Below are 21,104 nucleotides of genomic sequence, written 5' to 3'. Positions count from 1 at the left end.
CTGAACACCATAAATCCGATCAATACAAAACACAAAAAAGATATGTGTCAATCATTGCTCACATGACACCTTATCAGATGTTATGCTAATTAAATGTTTCAGTATTCCACATTTCAAACGACTCACTGTTCAATGTAGTGGTGTTCATTTTGGAGAGTCGGGAAATTCATACACCTGCTGCGTCCCAAAAAGCCCACTTCCCCTCATTTCCAGCCTCAGTGGCACGTTCATGTTGCTGTCTGCCATGATGACTGAGAGTTTTGCAGTCTTCACATAATGAGGTGAAATACAGGACTTTCCCTTATTTTTAACTCTATGGACTTTCCCCATTCAAAGTGTTGAACAAACTACATCATTTTTCAGTTGAAAATATGTCATTTTTGTGATGGAGATACATGTACATGTATCACTGAGGAATACTTGGGGGCACATATCAAGTCTTTTGACTGAATGATTGAATCACTGTCAGTGAGTCACTCATGAGCAAAGCATTGGTTGGCCTAACAACAGACCTACAGAGCCGGTGTCCCTCCAGGCTATGGCATGTAGTCCTTGGTTGGCTTGACAACTAGCTAGCTATTTGCAAATCAATCGTCCCTCCAGGCTATGGGATGTAATGAGGCGAGTTACGTACAAGTCTATGATTCGTGAATGCGCATGTTGGTTGTCTGCCTGAAAGTCAGATACTGCTGCGTAAATTAGCTTTTTGGAGTGTTTTTGGCAACACCTTACATGGTCATTACAGCATCTGCTCATAGCTTGCCTTTGCTGCATGTCACTCCCCAACTCTCCCTCCCTGTTTCCTGTCTCTCTTCACTGTGGACTATCAATCAAAAAAAAAACAACACACACACAAGGTAATGTCTGGTATAAGTCTGGTGTAAAGGGAAGTTTAACACAATAACTTAATGAAGTTGTCACTGCACACATGGGTAACGTTCAGATTCTGCTCCACAAGACAAAGCTTACAAGCCATTTCTCCCATTTCTTCTTTCTTCAGTTAGATCAATTCAAACAACCATAAACAATGCAAGCATACATATACATTTCTGTGTGTGAATATCGACTCCACTACTTGCTTATCGATTCTGTTTACTTCGCCACCATTTGTATTTCACGCCACAACGGTTCAGCATAGTGCCATCATCTGTAAACAGGTGAAACATTCTTGTCTGTGTTTCGGTATGAAAATATGCACCACTTGAACCCCAGCATCCGTATTCTGGGCCTGAGGGAACACTAGCCAAAAGTATGGATTTTTTTTGGTGAAGAGATTTTAGCCTGCCATGGCCAAACTAATATCACTGCGTATATATTAGTCTGGAATCTCTGTGTGTGTGTCACGGTCTGGCTCTTTACCTGTCTATAGAACATCGCAGTTCCCGCCCACTTCCTGGTGCCGGAAGGAAAAACTCAATGCATTTTTCCCATTGACATTTCCAAAAATATTTATATCAATTAATTTAAGCCTAGAATCAAGCCATCCAGGGTCCTGGTGAATCATGACCATAAAACGTATTTTTCTGTGATTTTTTTTATTTTATATTTAATTATATGATATACTATATTTAATAAATACCCTTTGTTTTGCCGTTTTCAAAAAAAAATAATCACAGAATCAAACGTTTTATGGTCATGATTCACCAGGACCCTGGATGGCTTGATTCTAGGCTTAAATTAATTGATATAAATATTTTTGGAAATGTCAATGGGAAAAATGCATTGAGTATTTTGCGGTGGAACCCGGAAGGGGCGGGAACTGCGATGCTCTATTTCTCTCTTTCTGTCCTGTCTCTCTGCCCTGGCCACGCCCACATCATATTCCACCATGCTTCAGTCCCATTTACACACCTGTCTCCAACTGCCTCATCAGCCCAACAGTTACCTTCTCACTCACCTGTGGCAACTTCCCCAATCTGTAAAGCTGGACTCTTTGTATAAAATTCACTACCAGATGGTAACCAATGTTGCTAGTGTGTTGTCCTGATCTCCCTTGGTTATTCCTAGCGTTCCTTGGATTTAAGACTTTGTTTTGCTTGGATTTTGACCTTCTGCCTGTTTTTGGACTTTGATTGTTTCTGCCTGCCCCTTTGGATGTGTTTGCCTTATTTGGACTGCTTGTGTATGCTTTTGACCTCTGCCTACCTCATGTCAATGTAAGCCTCATTCCTTTGTTTGGTCGCTATTAAAAACTTGGAACTTACTCTGCCTATGTTGCCTGCATTTGGGTTCAACAGTACTTTAACACACACCGTGACAGTGTGGAACCTGCATTTCCAAGGGGAAAATTCAAAAAAATACCGCCCCATATTTGCATACTGGGCCCTGATTGGTGCCCCACAACTTCGGGGGCAGAGAAATCCAATCACAACCGAGAGGGGCCAAAAAACGCAGTCCAAGTACAAAGGCAACTCGGGTCCAGTTTACTTTAACTAGAAGGTTTAAGTGGTTAAGGTTTGGCACAGATGTGTGGCTAGAAACGCACCTGGGCTCCATAATATCAGTTAAAGGACACATTAAGGCAGGCTATATTAAAGGACGGTTGTGGTTTCGAATACATAAGAGAATCAAGAAATAATGTATCCCATAGACTAAGCAGTCACTCAATAATTACTAAATCAAATTGTCATTATTGTCATGCCTGTCCCAGGTGAATGTGCAGTATAACACCCAGATACAAGTTTCCCAACAACATTCAATGACAATATTTTGTGCAGCAAACAATGTCAGCAGTGAATCAGTTAGTCATTGTCAGCCAGACAGCCAGTGAGTTTATTTTAAACACATTTACAGAAACAGTGTTGGGCAAGCTACTTTTAAAATGTAGCTTGCTAAGCTACTAGTTCATTTTCATAAAAGTAACTCAGGTACACTAAAAGCTGGAACTGGGAAATTTGGTCTGTAGGTTGCGTTTCTAACTTACTTCGTATTTACAATGGTGTTGATGTGAATCCTCTGCACAGTTTTATAGATGAAGTCCCTGATCCTTTTCTGTATGGGGACATTCTCCTATAGATCAATAGCACGAGTAACTTTGATGGCTGGGATAGGAGTTGATATATAAGATGACACAATTCCAATTTAGACAAGTCACAGAGTGATGTTGTCAGCATTCAATATTACTGTAGGTAGAAGACTAGAGAAAACCATTCTGCAAAATTGAAAAATTTCATGTGTGACTTTTCTGAAAAGGCGAGCAAGATATGATCATAGATCTAAATCAATAGCCTTGGCTAGAGCGATTCTGTCAAGTGGAGGACAAATGCTTTAGAAGCACACACGTGCGTGCGTGCGCACACACACACACACACACACACACACACACACACACACACACACACACACACACACACACACACACACACACACACACACACAGGTTCATGGCTCAAGCCCCGACACATGGCTGAGCCGCTCTAAAATGGGTTCTTTTCACCTTCATTGCAAAATGAAATGGGGAAGCTATGGCAGCCTGCTACAGACAAGCTCATTTGTATCAGCTAAAATCAGACATCTCAGAGAACCGAGAGAGAGAGAGAGAGAGAGAGAGAGAGAGAGAGAGAGAGAGAGAGAGAGAGAGAGAAAGAGATGATGGATGCTGAAATGGAGGACAAAAATAATCCTCATTCTTTGAACAGAAACGGCTCTTCGCCCCTTCCTCTCCAACTCTCAAAAACTGCCCCTTGGATCAATACTCCTATCCTAGCTGATTTCCCACAGTGTATGCCAAACCACGTTAGCAGAAAGTGATAAGGATTGTGTTTAGCATAATGCAGCTGCTAGCAAGTAACCCAGCAGGCAGATAGCAAAGTAGGCACGTAATTCAATAAATGACCCTTTGCTGAATTGTCCCCGAAGGACCTTTTCACACTCCTGGGTGATCCTCCACACCCTGCAATCTCATTCTCGTCCCTTGCCTTTTCAAAGTCAAAGGGTTGTCCTCAGTACTAGTATGCAGGAGCCTTTCTTCCATTGTGTTGGATAAGACTGTTTTTCAAATCTATTCGTTCCTTTAACATAACAGAGGATGCTGGTGGTTTCCCGAACAGCCATACATTCACAGAATTAATTTAACAGGGTCTCTGAGACCCTTTCCTTTATGAATTTGCACACACACTATTATTTTTTCCTTTTTATTTTTTCTCCAAACAGCACAATATTCCATTGGAATGAACAGTTTAAATGTATACATTTACAGGTATCAAAAGCAAGTGTCAATACAATCTTAATAATCAGTGATCCATAGTATTCCATACCATGTGACAGTCATCCCAACACAACAAAGAACTAGAAAATGTGCTCCTCGGAGCACAGGTCTCCGCCAGTACTGTTCCTGATTAATCCTGTCTTACCTATTTATATTACATATTGTCACGTGTCACTTGACCAATGTTATCTTGGCTGATTGAAGGTCACTTCAAAAAAATATAAATGATTTTTTGAAGTGCGTCACCTATTTATAGGTTTTTATTTCATCATGCGTCGCTAGCCAATCAAAGCATTGGTGACAACATATTGTCACGTGTCATGTAAGGCTTGACCAATGTAATGGCTGAGACGGACACACACACGGAAGGACGGAGACGAAAACATACTCTCCACCATACTGGCGGAGACAATGATTAGAAAATCTCCGCCAGGCTGGGTTGCCTATCCAGGCCTGTGTCAGTCGTGGGGTGCAGCCGTCAGGACACGAGGAAGCTACAGGGAAAACTAAAGGTTGTACGACAGATGGTGCAACTGTACAAGCAAAAAAACAAAAAAACAGTTCAATTGAGCATCAAATTGCTTACTCAGGGTGGGACAATGCCAGGTCTCTGCTCTGTATGTAAAGTGTCTTGAGACAACAAGTGTCTTGTGATTTGGTGCTTTGATAAAGTTGAATTGAATTGAATTATCAAATATACACATCAGCTTATACACTGGTCTCACTTTTGGGTCCGGGGACCACCAAGGGTCCAAATGGACCTTAACGGGTCTGTAACTCTGAGAGTGTACACAAGGAACCACATGGACCCGTCTACACTCTCAAAGTTAAATTAACACTGAGGATATTACAGTGTAGATTGTGGTCCAAGAGATGAAAAAAATACATTATATATACAGTATAGATGGGGGCCCGTGTCCTAAAACATATCAAACCTTGAAATCACTGAACTAATACACTAGTTGGCCAAAAAAAAAAAAAAATCTAAAGGGAGATAGTTCAGATCTGAAAAATCCATGGAACTTCAGTGCATGAATGGGATGTCACAATTCAGAACCTCTAGTCTGAACTTGAAGAAAAACTCACACATATTGTTGATCTTGGGCAGAAACCTCTTATATCCATATTTCAACTTTTCATGTTTTTTTTTGTCAATGAATGCCCTACTTTTCAACAATTAATGCACTACATACAATAGTGTCACACACAAGTAACACGAATGGCCTTCTGAGCCAAGTATAGATCAGATCAGAGTAGAATATTGAACCAATGAAAGTTTTAACAAGAGCTTGTGACTATTTTAATAACTTCATTGGATCCATTGGAACACAGGTTCTATTGTCCATATGGCCCAGCCCTAGACATACCAGTCTAGTATTCTAGAGCAGGGGTCAATGGTTTTACCTATTTAGCTAATTGGCTCATCAATGTGTGTTAGCTTGGAAGTATTCCACAGGTTTTTTTTGAAGTGACTATGGCTTGTTACCAAGCGATAATATGTTTGATTCATGTTAATGTGTATTATCAGACATTTACTTAACAAACTAAATAACAAACAAAAAACAACGCTCCTATCACAAATTGGTGGCCCCTATGTAGTAACTCTGAGGAACCCCTGTTGAAGAACCATATGCTAGAGCCAGGAACAGTCATTGAACATGTTTCTTTGCCACTTTGAGGGATTAGAATCAGGCCATAACTTGAAACTGATTTTAAAAAAAAATATATATATAATAAAAACATTTCAAAATGTTGAAAAAATGGTTTGCAAGGTTGAAAAAAGTGGAGAGGAGGAGAGGAGAGAGGTGGGGAAGGGAGAGGAGAGGAGGAGTACCCCTGCCTGGATTAATACCTGAATCGCTGTTAAAAAATGTGTCCTGTCGCTTCAGTCGCTTGTTCGTGACATGACCGTGGACAAATAAATCACCCTTCTCAATGAAGCACCGACCGACCGTGTGTTTTTCTCCATTGCACTGCCCGGGGAAGATGAGCACAGAGCAGGTCCTGGTCCTCCCCGCTCGGATGTCACTTCGGTAGAAAACGCTGTTTGTTGACTCAAATACCAATTTGTGGGCTTGATTTGTCTGCAAGGCTGCAGTTCTACAACAGATGTACAACATAAATGTACACAGGGATGTACCCGGGTCCATTTGGTTCAATTATGTACCCGGGGTTTAATAACCAGAGAATCGCGATACAGCTTTTGATCAATTTCGGTACATTTTCGATACGTATCGAGTATCGTGACGGCCTTACCGCCTTCCATCCCGGATGTGAGATCAGATAAGAATATGTCTGCCCAAAAAGGAGTTACACAATGATGTCATCAATATAATGTTAATTTTGCCCAAATATGGAGTTTGTGTTTGTATGGCTGTACCAATATAAGTGTTAGCATGTGGAACATCACTGCATTGTTTTACAGAGACTTGAAGTGGCGTATGCCAGAGAACGTTCTTGGATTTTTAACGTATTTCCACGGGAAATCCGTGGGGCAGCTGTTACGAACATTCAGGGCATACTCACCCATACTCGCCTATCCCCATAAATGGAGACAAAGTCTGACAGTATAGAATAGCTAGAAAAGGAGATTCCTAAAAACATACCTAGCTCTGACATCAGAACACTCCTTCTAGAAACCCCATATACGGAGATAACCGGAACCATCCAGGACTGACATCATAGTCCCCGGTTTGGGCATGAGAGACATAGCCAGCTCCATATGTGGGAAGGCCTGACACCACCTGACATCACCGCCGTGATGTCAGGAGCCACCCTCAGTGTTATAAAACAAGCCGTATGTCAGGGTTGATCTAGTCTCATCATCGGCATTAAACCCAGTCCTAACCCTTCCAGAGTGAGCAACATAGACCCAATCAGGAATAGCTCATCAGGCAATCCAGTGTAATCAGCGACGCTCGAGGAACATATTGACCCTACACAGAGTACCAGGACAACTGGCTGGCCGTACGTCACTTTCATCTGCTTTGTTGCTGCTGTCCAAAATGTGGCATTGGACCTTGGATCTGAACAGAGGAACAAAGAGATCCTTCGATGCTGCTGTAGCAGTGGAACACAATCTGTACTCCTTTGGAGGGTACTTTAACTTGAATGACAGGGACCAGATTGCAGTGCATGTCTTCAATACAGTGTCTTTGAGATGGATTCAGTTGCCTCCTGTGACAACTGGAAGAGGAGAACATCCACCTGAGGTTCCCTCCAACTGTGTGTTCCACACAGCTGTGCTCATAGAAGCTATTGTCTACATCTGGGGTGGTGTAGTGAATTTTCAGATAGAGGAAGGTAAAATCCAGGGGCACGACTCCAACATGCTTCATGCATTTGATATCGACACCCACAGTTGGGTCAAGCCCGGGGTTTCTGGGACAGTTCCAGAGGGGAGGAGGTACCATTCAGCCTGTGTCTTGGGGAAGGTCATGTATATTTATGGAGGATGGAATAAGCTGACTGGACAAACTAATGACTAAATCTACAAGTTGGACACCACCACAATGGTCTGGTCTTTAATTAACAACACAGGCACTCCACCACCTGCTTCATCACTGCACTCTGCCACCATCATCGGGACAAAGATGTTTGTATTTGGGGGAACAGGGAACCAGAACGAAAACTACAACATTAGAGTGTTTGACACGGAGACCAACTGCTGGCTGAGCAAACCTTCTACACAGCTTCTCCCAGAAGGACGCTGGAGCCCTGCAGCCTTTGCTCACAATGGAGAGCTGTACATATTTGGTGGACACAACAGTCATCTGAAGCAGAATTTCAATGATCTGTGGAAATTCAATCCAGAAACCTTCTCCTGGAAGAAGGTTGAGCCCAAGGGGAAACGCCCGTTTCGGATGAGTTGTATGTCCTGTTGCATGGTGGGAGATCGTATCATCCTCTTTAGAGGATACAGACACACACTGTTCATCTTAGACTTGAATCCTAGCCTGAAGACGTTATGCAAGCTAGCAGTTATTCAGTACAATCTGGAGCAGTCTGAACTCCCGCACGACATCAGGTGGGAACTGGCAGCCATGACAACTACAGAATAAATGATTAGAAAATCTCCGCCAGGCTGGGTTGCCTATCCAGGCCTGTGTCAGTCGTGGGGTGCAAACATCAGGACACGAGGAAGCTACAGGGAAAACGAAAGGTTACGACAGATGGTGCAACTGTTCACGTTTGTGGCGTCCCCTATCGGCACAAGTGAAAAAACTTTTGGTGGTGCGTTCTATAGGGACCCCTCAACATGCAACTTCATATTCTGAAAAAAATAAACAATACAAACAAAAAAACAGTTCAATTGAGCATCAAATTGCTTACTCAGGGTGGGACAATGCCAGGTCTCTGCTCTATATGTAAAGTGTCTTGAGACAACAAGTGTCTTGTGATTTGGTGCTTTAATAAAGTTGAATTGAATTGAATGATCAAATATACAGATAGATAGATAGATAGATAATTTTATTTCTGTGTCCTGCACACAAAGCGCCCAACCCTCATGGGTTTATAAGACACCATTTTACGTTTATAACATGTTTTACAATATATTCACGTAGTACATTCAATTACATCTCAGAATTATACCTCAGAATTATACAGACTGTTCTGTCTTCGCTCCCAAGCTTGACAAATAAATTCTGCCACAACAAAAGCTCCTTTAACAAAACATAACTCAATTTCTTCATAATCATCCAACTACTAACAAATATCTCTCTTATATCATCATACTTTGAGCAATAAAACAAAAAGTGTACCTCATTTTCAATTTCCCCAAGTATCAGCTTATACACTGGTCTCACTTTTGGGTCCGGGGACAACCAAGGGTCCAAATGGACCCCAAGGGGTCTGTAACTCTGAGAGTGTACACAAGGAACCACATGGACCCGTCTACATTCTCAAAGTTAAATTAACACTGAGGATATTACAGTGTAGATTGTGGTCCAAGAGATTAAAAAAAGACATTATATATCAGATAACTCACACATATTGTTGATCTTGGGCAGAAACCTCTTATATCCATATTTCAACTTATCATGTATTTTTTTGTCAATTAATGCCCTACTTTTCAACAATTAATGCACTACATACAATAGTGTCACACAAAAGTAACACGAATGGCCTTCTGAGCCAAGTATAGATCAGATCAGAGTAGAATATTGAACCAATGAAAGTTTTAACAAGAGCTTGTGACTATTTTAATAACTTCATTGGATCCATTGGAACACAGGTTCTATTGTCCATATGGCCCAGCCCTAGACATACCAGTCTAGTATTCTAGGTATGGGGTCTTCAACGGTTTACCTTCACTATTTAGCTAATTGGCTCATCAATGTGTGTTAGCTTGGAAGTATTCCACAGGTTTTTCTTTGAAGTGACTATGGCTTGTTACCAAGCGATAATATGTTTGATTCATGTTAATGTGTATTGTCAGACACTTACTTAACAAACAAAAAACTAGAAAAAGTGCTCCTCGGAGCACAGGTCTCCACCAGGTCAGGTATGTTATTGTGGCCTCCTGGTGGCGCTATAATATGCCAATGTGAAAAGGGTGCCATTTGTTCAAGCCAGGGCTTTTCACTGCAATCGGACACTGCATTCATGATTTGAGGCATTTTGTTCCAAAATTATGTTTTTCTAAATTAGACCTGCTGGTGGCGCTATAACAGGCCAATGTGAAAAGGGTGGCATTTCTTCCTCTGCCTAATAGAAATGTGCGTGTGAAATTTCACGGAAATTGCAAGCTGCATTCATGATTTGAGGCATTTTGTTCAAAACGGACCAATCCTGCAAACTTTGGAAGCCAATCTTAGGCAATCAGGATGGAATATGGGAAATCGGATAAATCTGTGTTGATCACATCACTATAGAGATACTGTGTACCGATTTATGTGATGTTTGGACAAAATCTGTAGGAGTAGTATCAATAAATGTGTTTTTCACATATCGGCCTCCTGGTGGCGCTATAACCGGCCAATCTAAAAGATTTAGACCAGAGATTCTGAATTGGCATCCAGGGAGTGTGCGTGCACAGTTTCGCAGCGGCCGGGCCAACGGTGCCAGAGATTAGCTGCTAACGGACGGACAGGACGGACACACGGACACACGGACGGACGGACGTACGGACGGACAGGGGGTAAAACATACTCTCTCGCCATGCCTTTCGGCCTGGCGGAGACAATAAGGAGACAAAGCTTTACTGTACCTTTGATCTTGGTTGAGTTCAGTTAAACATTAGAGGAGGGTTGGCATGGAATTATTTCTTCATCTTGTGGTAATTATTAAACTGTCACTTGAATTGAAGCTTTCCCAGTTCATTGTATTTCCCTGAAACGCAACAAAAGGCAACTTTCCCGAAACCTGCCTGCCACTCTCCCCCACATTCCTTGGGCTGTGAAGGGATACAGATTCAGAGTCACAACTATGGTCTTTCCACACTTGACATAAGTGTGACAACTAATGTTAACATCTGAATGTATTACAAGTAATTAGTTTTCCACAATCACCACCCTGGCATGACAGTTGTGCAGCCGGGGTCAAGCTTCTCTCCCTTGTCTTTTCATAGTTCAAAGGTCATAAGCTGAAACCTCCTTCCATTCTATGTCATGTCGTTTTTCAGTGTTCTCCGAGGAGATGCTTTGTAGGTCTAACCCTCATTTATTGCCCAAAACGCCTTGCAACGCAGAATGGGCAGTACAGGCTATACTGTAGATGTGGATGATCTCTCAATTCTGAAACAAATGTTTCAAATCATTAAATTACCTGTTTAACTAACTCAAGTATGAGCAACCAGCTTTCTTGTGTGACACATCCAGGGGTGAACCATACATATGCCAATGTCCATAATCCAGACAAATGTAACCACTTAACCACTTAAACCCCTGGCCAGGGCTCTATACTAGTATCTTTTCCGTTTTCTGTTATTGTGGGGAAAGCTTTCGCTGAAAATAGCTGATCGACTGAGCGATTTGCTATTTTCACCAAATGTTCACCTATTTCTGCCTGTTACTCCTATTATTATGACATGCCCAGAACAGGAACACTATAGGATTCATGGTGAATTAAAACAGATCTCTGCACAAAGTAATTCACCATCTGTAAAAGTTCACACTGGTCTCCATTATACAGTTGATATTTGCTGATTGCTGTTTTCATATTCGGTCTAATTCAAGATAATTTGTCCCCTCAAGTAGAGCACTTTTGAAAAAACACCTCAGTTCTTGTAAATGTTGTCTCTGCTCCATAACAACCTATAGGGTGAATGCTGAAAGTGAAAGTATTGCTGTGTTTGTATTTTGTGTTCCTGATCACTGTATAGTGCAGTAGGAATTTCCTTGACAGACTAATAAAGAATCAATCAATCAGTCAGTCAGTCAGTCAGTCAGTCAGTCAGTCAGTCAGTCAGTCAGTCAGTCAGTCCGTCAGTCCGTCCGTCCGTCCGTGTCGCTCTCTCTCTACATACATACCTAAATACATACATACATACATACATACATACATACATACATACATACATACATACATACATACATACATACATACATACATACATACATACATACATACATACATACATACATACATACATACATACATACTGTACATACATACATACATACATACATACATACATACATACATACATACATACATACATACATACATACATACATACAGTACATACAGTACATACAGTACATATACATACATACATACATACATACATACATACATACATACATACATACATACATACATACATACTGTACATACATACATACATACATACATACATACATACATACATACATACATACATACATACATACATACATACATACATACATACATACATACATACATACATACATACATACATACATACATACATACATACATATGTACATCAATACACACACACACATATAAATACAAGGAAAAAGATAAAGAACATATTGAGGACTTGAAGAAGAAGCCCTGTGTCTCAAGAGTGAACCACTGTCTGCTGTGCTGCTACAGGGTTGTGTACTGTAGCAGGGTTGTGTACTGTAGCAGGGTTGTGTACTGTAGCAACAACTACAGGGTGACCTGCTGCTCCTATGGGATATTGCCACAAGCTGATTGGGCCGTGGATAATTAACCACGCTGAGCATCATTTATACACTTGGACATGAATAGCTGCTTGTTAAGCAAGGTTTGAACATTAATGGGTGTGGTGTGGCCTGCTCTGCCCTGTGTGTGTGTGTGTGTGTGTGTGTGTGTGTGTATGTGTGTGTGTGTGTGTGTGTGTGTGTGTGTGTGTGTGTGTGTGTGTGTGTGCGTGTGCGTGCGCGTGCGTGTGAGAGTATGTGCATGAGTGCGTTTTGCATGTCACAGTTCACCTTGTGAGCTTGTAGAGCTGCTATTTAGCCATTTTTGATTATTTTCTTAATCCAAATAATAATTTGGCATATAATGACTTGCCCAAAATAGGGACGACCGGCTGTAAGTGGTTCAGCAGCTGTTTGTCCATATGGAGGGCTGCATTTTTATAATGTTTAATATCAACAAGGCCGATGCCTGTTGGGGACACATGCTCCTCCAGTTATGCATAACCCGGTGTACCCATGTACACAACATGTCACAACCACGATCGGTTGTGAGACATGAACATTTTTCACCATGCAACACCACCATATGACTAATGAATCAGCTCTCTCTGTTATCTCAGTTCGGCTTGGATTTACTACTCTGGGCTACCCTGAGGAGAAATAAATAAATAAATAAATAAAATACATTGGGGAATGTTTCACAATGTCTGATTGGATGCATGGCAATACTGTGGATGCTTGCTTAATAGCAAGCATAATTCCACGAGATTTAACAAAATGCTTTTGTTATTGCATTACACTATTGGACGGAGGCTATGGCTATTTGACATGTTTTTTTTACAATAATGACATGCCCAAAATAGGGATGCCAACAATCTTACTAATATTATTTTAATTTAAATAAATCATATATTTAATTTCCCTCTCCTTTCTAATTGGCCCCCCCTGGGGGTTCCTGGTAGCCCCCACTTTTAAAACCACTGTTTTACTGTTTAGAGTGACTGACGGAAAGTCCTGTTGAAGTGTCCTTGAAGACAATCGCCTACTTTTTGATCACATACTACTAGACGTTGCACTCACTGAGAGCATGAACAAAATGCCTACAATGAAAAGGCCACATATTATATGAAGAATTGCACCATTTCAGACCAAAAAAAAGATGAGAGTTGTGCCCATACATAGCTGAAGATAGTCTTTAATGATTTGACCTTGATGTCTCTCCTTGCTAGGACAAAATTCACCTGCAAAATGAAGGAACAGCGTACAGCATACAGAGAAACATACCATGTAAAACCCATTTGCCATCCATTAAAAGTTGATTTATTCCAGTGCTACTACGTACATTATGTATTTATGTGGCAGTGTACACAGAACAATGACGGTTTACATTTTTTTCACGTTTTTGGGTTTTTTTCCCCACTCTGTTTTTGTTTAGTAGATGTACATTCTGATGCCTGCTCTACGAGGAAAGCCTACTCTTCTGGATAGTAAAAACATTTGTGGGATGGACTTCTATTCACTTGACTACCATCATCAGAATATTATCATGAATGTCCCTCGTTTCACTATACGATCAAGTGTGACTGTAATTCTTTTTTCTTTTTTTTTATAAAGGAGCAAATCAGATCACCATCAAATTCATTGGAATGGCATTTGGGCAGTTCTTCGTTGTTGATTGGTCAAAAAGAGGGAAAAGACAAAAGAGAGTGACCTATGACAGGATAAAAAATGGAATAGTAACCTAAACCATCAGAGGGAAAAAGATGCGTTGAACAAAAAGAAAAAAACCTTCTTCTAATAAGATTAACCACTTAAGCCCTCTGTTCCAAAAATGTAAAAGGAACTAAAACAAATTAAAAAGTACGCACTGTGAGCTTGTAGATTGTAGATTTTTTTTTCTTTTGGGGGGGGGGGGGGGGGGGGGGGGGGGTTCAGAAAATGTTCGCCTACAATGACCTGCCCAATTATAGGGACGCCAGGGTTAAAGTGGTTAAGAAACCTTCATGTCCTCTCCATACTGCATATTGTTTTCCTACTGCATAACAAGCTGTGTGTTTGCCTGGCCGGGTATCCCCCTGCGGCATAGCAGTTGTCCCGTTTGTTCTGTGACATCTACAATGAGGTCATATTCATGGGACGCCCACTCTTGATGTTCTCCAAACCCCATGGGCCAAAATGGACATCTGTCTCATCTCTTTTTTCCCATTCTATGCTGCCCTCTTTCCCTCTCCATCTTCTTCTCCCACTGCCCCCCTGATCTCTCTTTCTCTTTGCCTCTCCCTCTCGTTTCATAGATGAAGGATGAAGTCCTTAATGACAGTGCTCGCCCTTCTCTCTGGGGAAGACACTCAAGCATCTGTGATGTTTCCTGGTGTAACAGAATATTACACACTAAGTGCAACACGGGGCATGACCTGGAGGCTCCCGGGCTTTTTTCTTTCTTTTCCCTTCTCTCTGGAACCACTAAAATGTCTTTGCTGCAGGCCCTTTGGGAATCTTCCATGGGCATGATGAGGACATCATTAATGCTCTTAATGCTCTTAATGATGACAGATGACAAACAAGGGGCTAAATCGCCATAGTAATGAAGAGGTGGAAACCTCAGATACGCTTGGAACGGGCAGTGAGGTCATAATCAAGCGTTGAGTCCTACACTCGTGTCCGAAAGTCCTGACTCACTGAAGGACACTCATTGAAACTGAGATCAGAGACTGTAATGGAGTGATAAGGTCCCTTCATATTGAAGAGGCCTATTGGAGCGTAGCTCTTAGAGTGATTTGGAGGGGGATGAGATGCAAGGGGGTGAGGGGTTATTATTGAAGACTCATGCTTCATTAACTCAAGTTATAAAAAACTAAGGTTCATACTTGATTACGTCCCATTCAGAGCAACCTGAATGTGTTATTCGATTAAGCGCTCTCTCTGGCCAGCACAGAACATGTGGGTGCTGGTACCTGCTCTCTCACAGGCTTTGACTTAGTTTAACCACATGAACCCTAGCGTCCCTATTCTGGGGGGCGAACATTCGGTGAAAATCGCAGATCTACAAGCTCGTAGATCGGCTATTTGTGGTTAAGAGATTTGGAGGACCCTGATCAGCCAAGTGGGTTTAAGTGGTTAACCAAAAGCAGCTTAGAATTAAGATCCATGTGTCCACTGGGCTGTAGAATAAAGATGACCTTCTATCATTTTGGCAAATGGGGCCTTGGTTTACTCAGATGCAGACCGACTATCTACCATACAAACTTTTATACAGCATGCTAACACGCTAATCCAGCTACGTCCTGCTTGCAGCAACACAAGTTGCACGTGCTCCTTGTGGAAATTGAGATAAAACTTTGGGAATCCTAAAATCGTATTTTCTCCTCAAACAAAAATGTTCACATCTAATCACCACAACTCTACGCTGAGCATGTCTTATGATTCTTTACCAGTTTTTACGATTCTTCATTCTAACCTACAGTACATAGTCCAATGTTCTCTAATGTACGATGTATAATGTCCAATAATGTTTGGCTAACTGAGGGACCAAATTCAGTGCTCTATAACCACCACCGCTTCTTCAGCACTTTTATTTGTATTCTTTCAGGATTCTATTTAAATATGAAAATTTGAAACAGGGAATGCGTTGTTATACAGTATCACATTACTGCAGGTCTCTAAATTCTGCAACGCTAGAAATCCTAGGTATCCTAATAACAAAGAAAACAAACCAACAAAAGTAAGCATTGTAAAATTAAAAAAATCTAATATATCATCAAGCCATCCAAAGGAATTTTTGCTCCATCATCATTTTTGCACAGAACCATGCAAAGGGGTAGGGTAGGTTTCTCAGTTCGGCTATTATCTTGTGCCTGTGTGGAAAAATATCCCAGTAGACCTCAAGCCATTATCTGAAGACCAGTGGAAGCTCTGATTTTGTGGTGAAAAAGGATAGACTACATAATATTTGTTATTTTGTGTATGAGTGTGCAGCATTGAGCTAGAAGTGAACTATTTATTTCTCACAAAGATACCCACTAATTTATCTCTAAAGCCATCTCTGTCGCTTTCTCTCTCTCGCTATCTGATCTTTTCTCATATTTAAGGTGTTAGTATAAATAGAAAAGGGGACAAATCAAAACATTGAGTTACTGTGTAATGGAGGCAATGTTATGCAATACATTAAGACATTTTCTTTGAGTTTTTGGAGAGGAATGTATCTGAAAAAGGAATGCAATGCTTGTATTCAGACTGTTAACATCGTAAAAAACTTGCTCTGAAATTAGTAATTAAATAACCCTCTACTATTTATACATTCAGGCACTGAAAAATCACATGTCAATATGTAACTAAAAAAGATAGTCGCTCTCAACTTTCCCTTGGTAAGAACAAGGAAACTGAAACCTTAAAGTTGGCATTTGTGTAAATTTTTCCTACTCAGTAGTAATGCCATGTGCATCCCCTTTTCTTCTTCTTTAGCGTGACACTTTCCCATCCCCACCTTCAGTGCGTTTCAAACACTGCGCTTATGTCAGAGCTTTCGGTGGCTCTCTCGAAACTGTCACCACTTGGCCAGTATGGGGAAGAAACCATGACACTAGTCTTTTGAAAGGGAAGTCCAACGTTTTTTTTTACTCGCTCCCCCTCGCCAAACGAACAGATGGTCAGATGGACGGATGGAAGCTGGACTCCTCTGTCCTCCATGGCTGCAGTGGGCCAGCAAGTAAACCAACTTCCCCCCTCTTGGTTTAAGGACTCTCCGGTGTGATAGCCAGCTCTCACCCCAGCGACCCTGAACTCAGTCATTTGTTTTAACTATACAAGGGCTTTTACAAAAAAAGCTAACTTGAACAGCCATACAATGGCTAAAACATAAACCATATCTCTACTGTATCTCGGTTTTTTTTAAGTCACTTTTTATCTTTTTTTTTGTTTGTTTTAGGAAGGGGCGGGGATTGCATGTATTATGTTTGTGTGATTCTCCTTGTTTTGAGTCTTCATTCCTTCCTTTGTTCTTTTGGAGTATAGCTCTGATTCAGTTCTGTGCTGAGAGACGCAGTCACAGAATAATTGGGTTTTGGATTTGATGTCTGGCGATCGATTTGGGGGGGGGGGGGGGTCAGGGGGGTTGGCAGGGATGGGTGTGAGGGAGAGCATGAGGGCATGGATAAGTCAGTAAGATACGGGTTCAGTGTGACTCAAAACACAGAGTCACTGGAGGAGTGATTTCAGATGGCAGATGACAGGTGTGGGGGGCTTTTGAGGAGGGGGAGGGAGGAGAAGGGGGCGTGTTTGCCAGGGTTATCCGCTGTCGGAGGAGGTGTGCGGTGCCGTGGAGGGCGACCGCCGCCGGCGGGCGGTGGACGTCCACGAGCGCTCGGAACGTTCCGAGCGCTCCGAGGCTAGCGAGGCGGGCCGGAATCGGTGCACGAAGCCGTCCAGGAACTCCTGCTGCTGCTGGGTTATGGCTTGGGAGATGAGGCAGGGCAGCGCCTGCAGGCTGCCCGTCACCGAGTCCAGCTTGTCCTCCAACTGGCCGATGCGCTTGTCCAGCTCCTCACTGCGCTCCTGCAGCTCCGACACCAGGTCATACATCACGTTCTGGGTCTGATGAGGAAGATGGTGCGGTGTGCGTGTGGGGAGGGGGGCGTGGAGGCGTATCAGAGAGGTGGACAGAGAAGATGGGGCGAATATACGTGAATTAATGAGGCTATATCCACACTAATACGTTTTAACTAAATATTTTTAAATGAACATGAAAATGATCTGCATCCACATGAGCATTTTACCAGAAATAATCTCTGTGCCTACCACATGCTTGAAAACAAATCCAGTTCACAACAACTCCCATGAAACCATACTGAAAGTCACACAACGTTGTACATTCAAAGAATGCTTCCCTGAAACAACTTGTTGGGATAGTCTAAATTACTCTTCCCTCGTCACTCGGGTAATAACATCATGCACTGCCCTCCATGTAGGGCTGATAACTCTGCTGGACACGGGAATTGTCACAAATCTCTTGAATAATAGCTTGTGGGATATGATAAGAGTGGAGTACAGTTCTCAAGTAGGGTATCAAACAAGAAGACACAGACATTGCATTAAAGAGATCCTGTGTTGGCCCACCCCTAGTCTCGCGTAGCCAGACAACTATTCCACAATCTCTGAATGCTATATAGAGTCTGGAACTACACCTCCCGAAACACAGAGGAAACTGGCACTTCCGTTCACGAAAATATATTTTAAAATATCTTTACATTTTATTCTTTAATTTCCATTTATGCTAAGCAGCAAGCTAAATATACTTAGATGATTTGTATTTATATTTGGATAAATTTGCACGACTGTAAAGACGAAACGGAAGTGGGTAGGAGGCTTCACATCCGGTTTATATTCTAATCATGATCAGAGCTTCCGAGTCCCAGACTGTATGACCGGAAACATTTGAAAATTGTGGGAGGCAACAGTCTGGCCACGCGAGACTAGCCCACCCCAAACCCTCTTTTCAGTGAGACATTATTGTTATTATTATTATATTACAATTGTTATAACTGACACATACCGTACTGCAATGAAACATGCAAACCTTTTTTTGCCATGTTCCAACAGTTTAAAATAGCTACGATAATGTCATGTATTAAATGAAAAGCATGAATGATGTCATGTCAGGAAGAACACTGATTAATTAAACGAGGAGCTCAGATCTAAATGACAAGGAGGATCATTTACTCAAACTCTAATTGGTCATTAACATCCAATAGCCATGTCATTAGCTCCAACTACAGCTAGCCTCACAGACGTACTCTACTCAGTGCATGCTTCACTGATGGAGTGGCCTGCAACTCAGTCTTGCGTAGCCAGATGCTCAGAGATCTCTGCCTACCGATATGTCTGGGGAAATCTAACACACCCCTTGTGAAGAAGACTGGTTGATGGTTGTGTACATATATAAGAGTTGAACAATATGAACATTAAGTGGCTTTACGTCTTTCTACTTTATCGCATAGTGCAGCAGAGTGGCTCAGAGCCTCTGCCCGAAGACCAAAAGCCTAACATCTGCCCCGGCCCAAGGGGATTCCCCTTCAACGGTTTGGCTTCAGTGTCCCTTCCCGTGCGGGAGACCCGGGTGCGAATCCCGAGTTTTACAATAGAATGGAACCTTACATTCACGTGTTGCATACTACAGTGCTTTAAAGAATTCACCTCTCCAATTCAAATGAAATCCTATTTCCTATGCCATGGCATTTCGAAGAACTCAAAGGGGTGCATGGTGGGTGGACATTGGTGGTACACTACACTACTATATGAAGCAGTCTGTTGCAGTTTGAGGTTAGACTGCTGTTGGGTGTACACAGTACACACAGATCTGACCAGCCAGCAGTGGAAGGGCAAGTAAACACACATTAAAGGAGGCAGCCTTAGAACATTTTAAAATAGGCAGCTGGGGTGCAAATGCCACCTACATCAAATGATCAGGAGCCTTCCGCTCCCCTTTGAAACCATAGCTGAAGCTGACACCCCCCCTTCCCCCCCCCCCCACTCTGCTAGGTCAGCTGGTTCCAGCAGCGCAGGCCAGTGAAATGGTAGGGTTCACCTCTCACACGCAGGCACTGATTCATTTATATTCAGGGGACCTTTTCAGCGGAGGCCCGTAAATTGTGTAGATTCATGCTTTGATCTCGTCCTCAGGATCAAACCCAAGTGCATGCATGTCTTCTGGCTCTTCAGCCTCTAACCACATCGCTTTTATTAACTGCAGCTGCGTTGCTTACCACAAGCCTGCCATGTTTATACCCTGCAGTTTTTAACATGTACAGTACAGAACAGGAAAACAACCTACAATATCAGCCTAGGCCCCTAGGGTGTCATGCCCACGTCAATCAGCTCAATGCGTGACGCACAAGGACGACAGATGTGTAGCAAGTGATGATAGCCTCACCTTAGCCAGGTCCACCAAGGTGTTGGCCTGATCATTGAGTTTTCTCTGTTCCATCTTCACACTGCGCAGTCTGGACAGGAGTTCGATGAGAAAAGAGGAGAGAGGGAGGGAGGAAATGGACAGATAGGAGGAGAAGAGGGTGTTTTGGAGGTTCACGGAGGGGGCAGACAGAAGACAACACATGTTTTATCAGGAAGGCTCTCTCATTGGTTGAGAAGAAATACAGAGAAAGAGCAGCCTGCATGCATAATAAATATATACATATGTTTATATACATACAGTATATATCAAGCATTCCCAGTCTTGGTCAATGCAATACCAACCAAAACATGCAAATATACTGAAGTGTATTACGTTGATTCTGGAGGGATGCATTTCTACGGCGTTATGATCTTTTGCTTGTAATAACAAGATATTTTCCAGGTTCTCACGCGATCTTTTTCCTCATAATACAGACATCCTCAAAGCCACATGATGAAAGGTTTTTCTTGCATGATCTTTAATTGTTAGAGTAAGAAACAAGAATATCCTATAATGGGGGAGGGGGCAATGGAATTTGCTGATTTTGAGAAAAAGACCTCGCAATCACGTGAGAAATATCTAGAAAGAACGCAATACGCTTCTGTACGAGACTAACAAAATCTGTGACAGATGCCAAAATATAACCAACCCCTTTCCACCCAAGATGGAGAGAAAACAGATTTTTTTTTGTTGAGAAAATGACATGCCCTGCCTCAGTGCTTTCATGTGTCTCTCTCTCTCTTACACACGCGCTCGCTCACACACACACACGAACACATGCGCGCGTGCGCGCACACGCACGCACACACACACACACACACACACACACACACACACACACACACACACACACACA

General features: G+C 42.1%; 1 protein-coding gene across 4 annotated transcripts in view; it reads right to left on the bottom strand.

The window, feature by feature from the left end:
* Positions 1-13,482: 13,482 nt before the first annotated feature.
* kcnn1a (potassium intermediate/small conductance calcium-activated channel, subfamily N, member 1a) overlaps positions 13,483-21,104 on the bottom strand; it is a 71,323-nt gene continuing 63,701 nt past the window's right edge. For 3 of the 4 annotated variants that reach the window (XM_080439054.1, XM_080439055.1, XM_080439056.1), the window contains 2 exons: positions 20,228-20,297; positions 14,223-17,892 (listed from right to left, as the gene is read on the bottom strand). In XM_080439054.1, the coding sequence (XP_080295180.1) occupies positions 17,587-17,892; positions 20,228-20,297 (376 nt within the window). In that variant the 3' untranslated portion in view covers positions 14,223-17,586. Of the gene's footprint in view, positions 17,893-20,227; positions 20,298-21,104 lie in introns of all 4 variants that reach the window. The other variant, XM_080439052.1, reaches the window with a different exon arrangement.

This window comes from Gymnoscopelus braueri (assembly GCF_963280865.1).
Source record: "Gymnoscopelus braueri genome assembly, chromosome: 10".
NCBI lineage: Eukaryota > Metazoa > Chordata > Actinopteri > Myctophiformes > Myctophidae > Gymnoscopelus > Gymnoscopelus braueri.
Note: the sequence above shows the minus strand (reverse complement) of the source record. Positions and strands in the feature narration are given on the sequence as shown.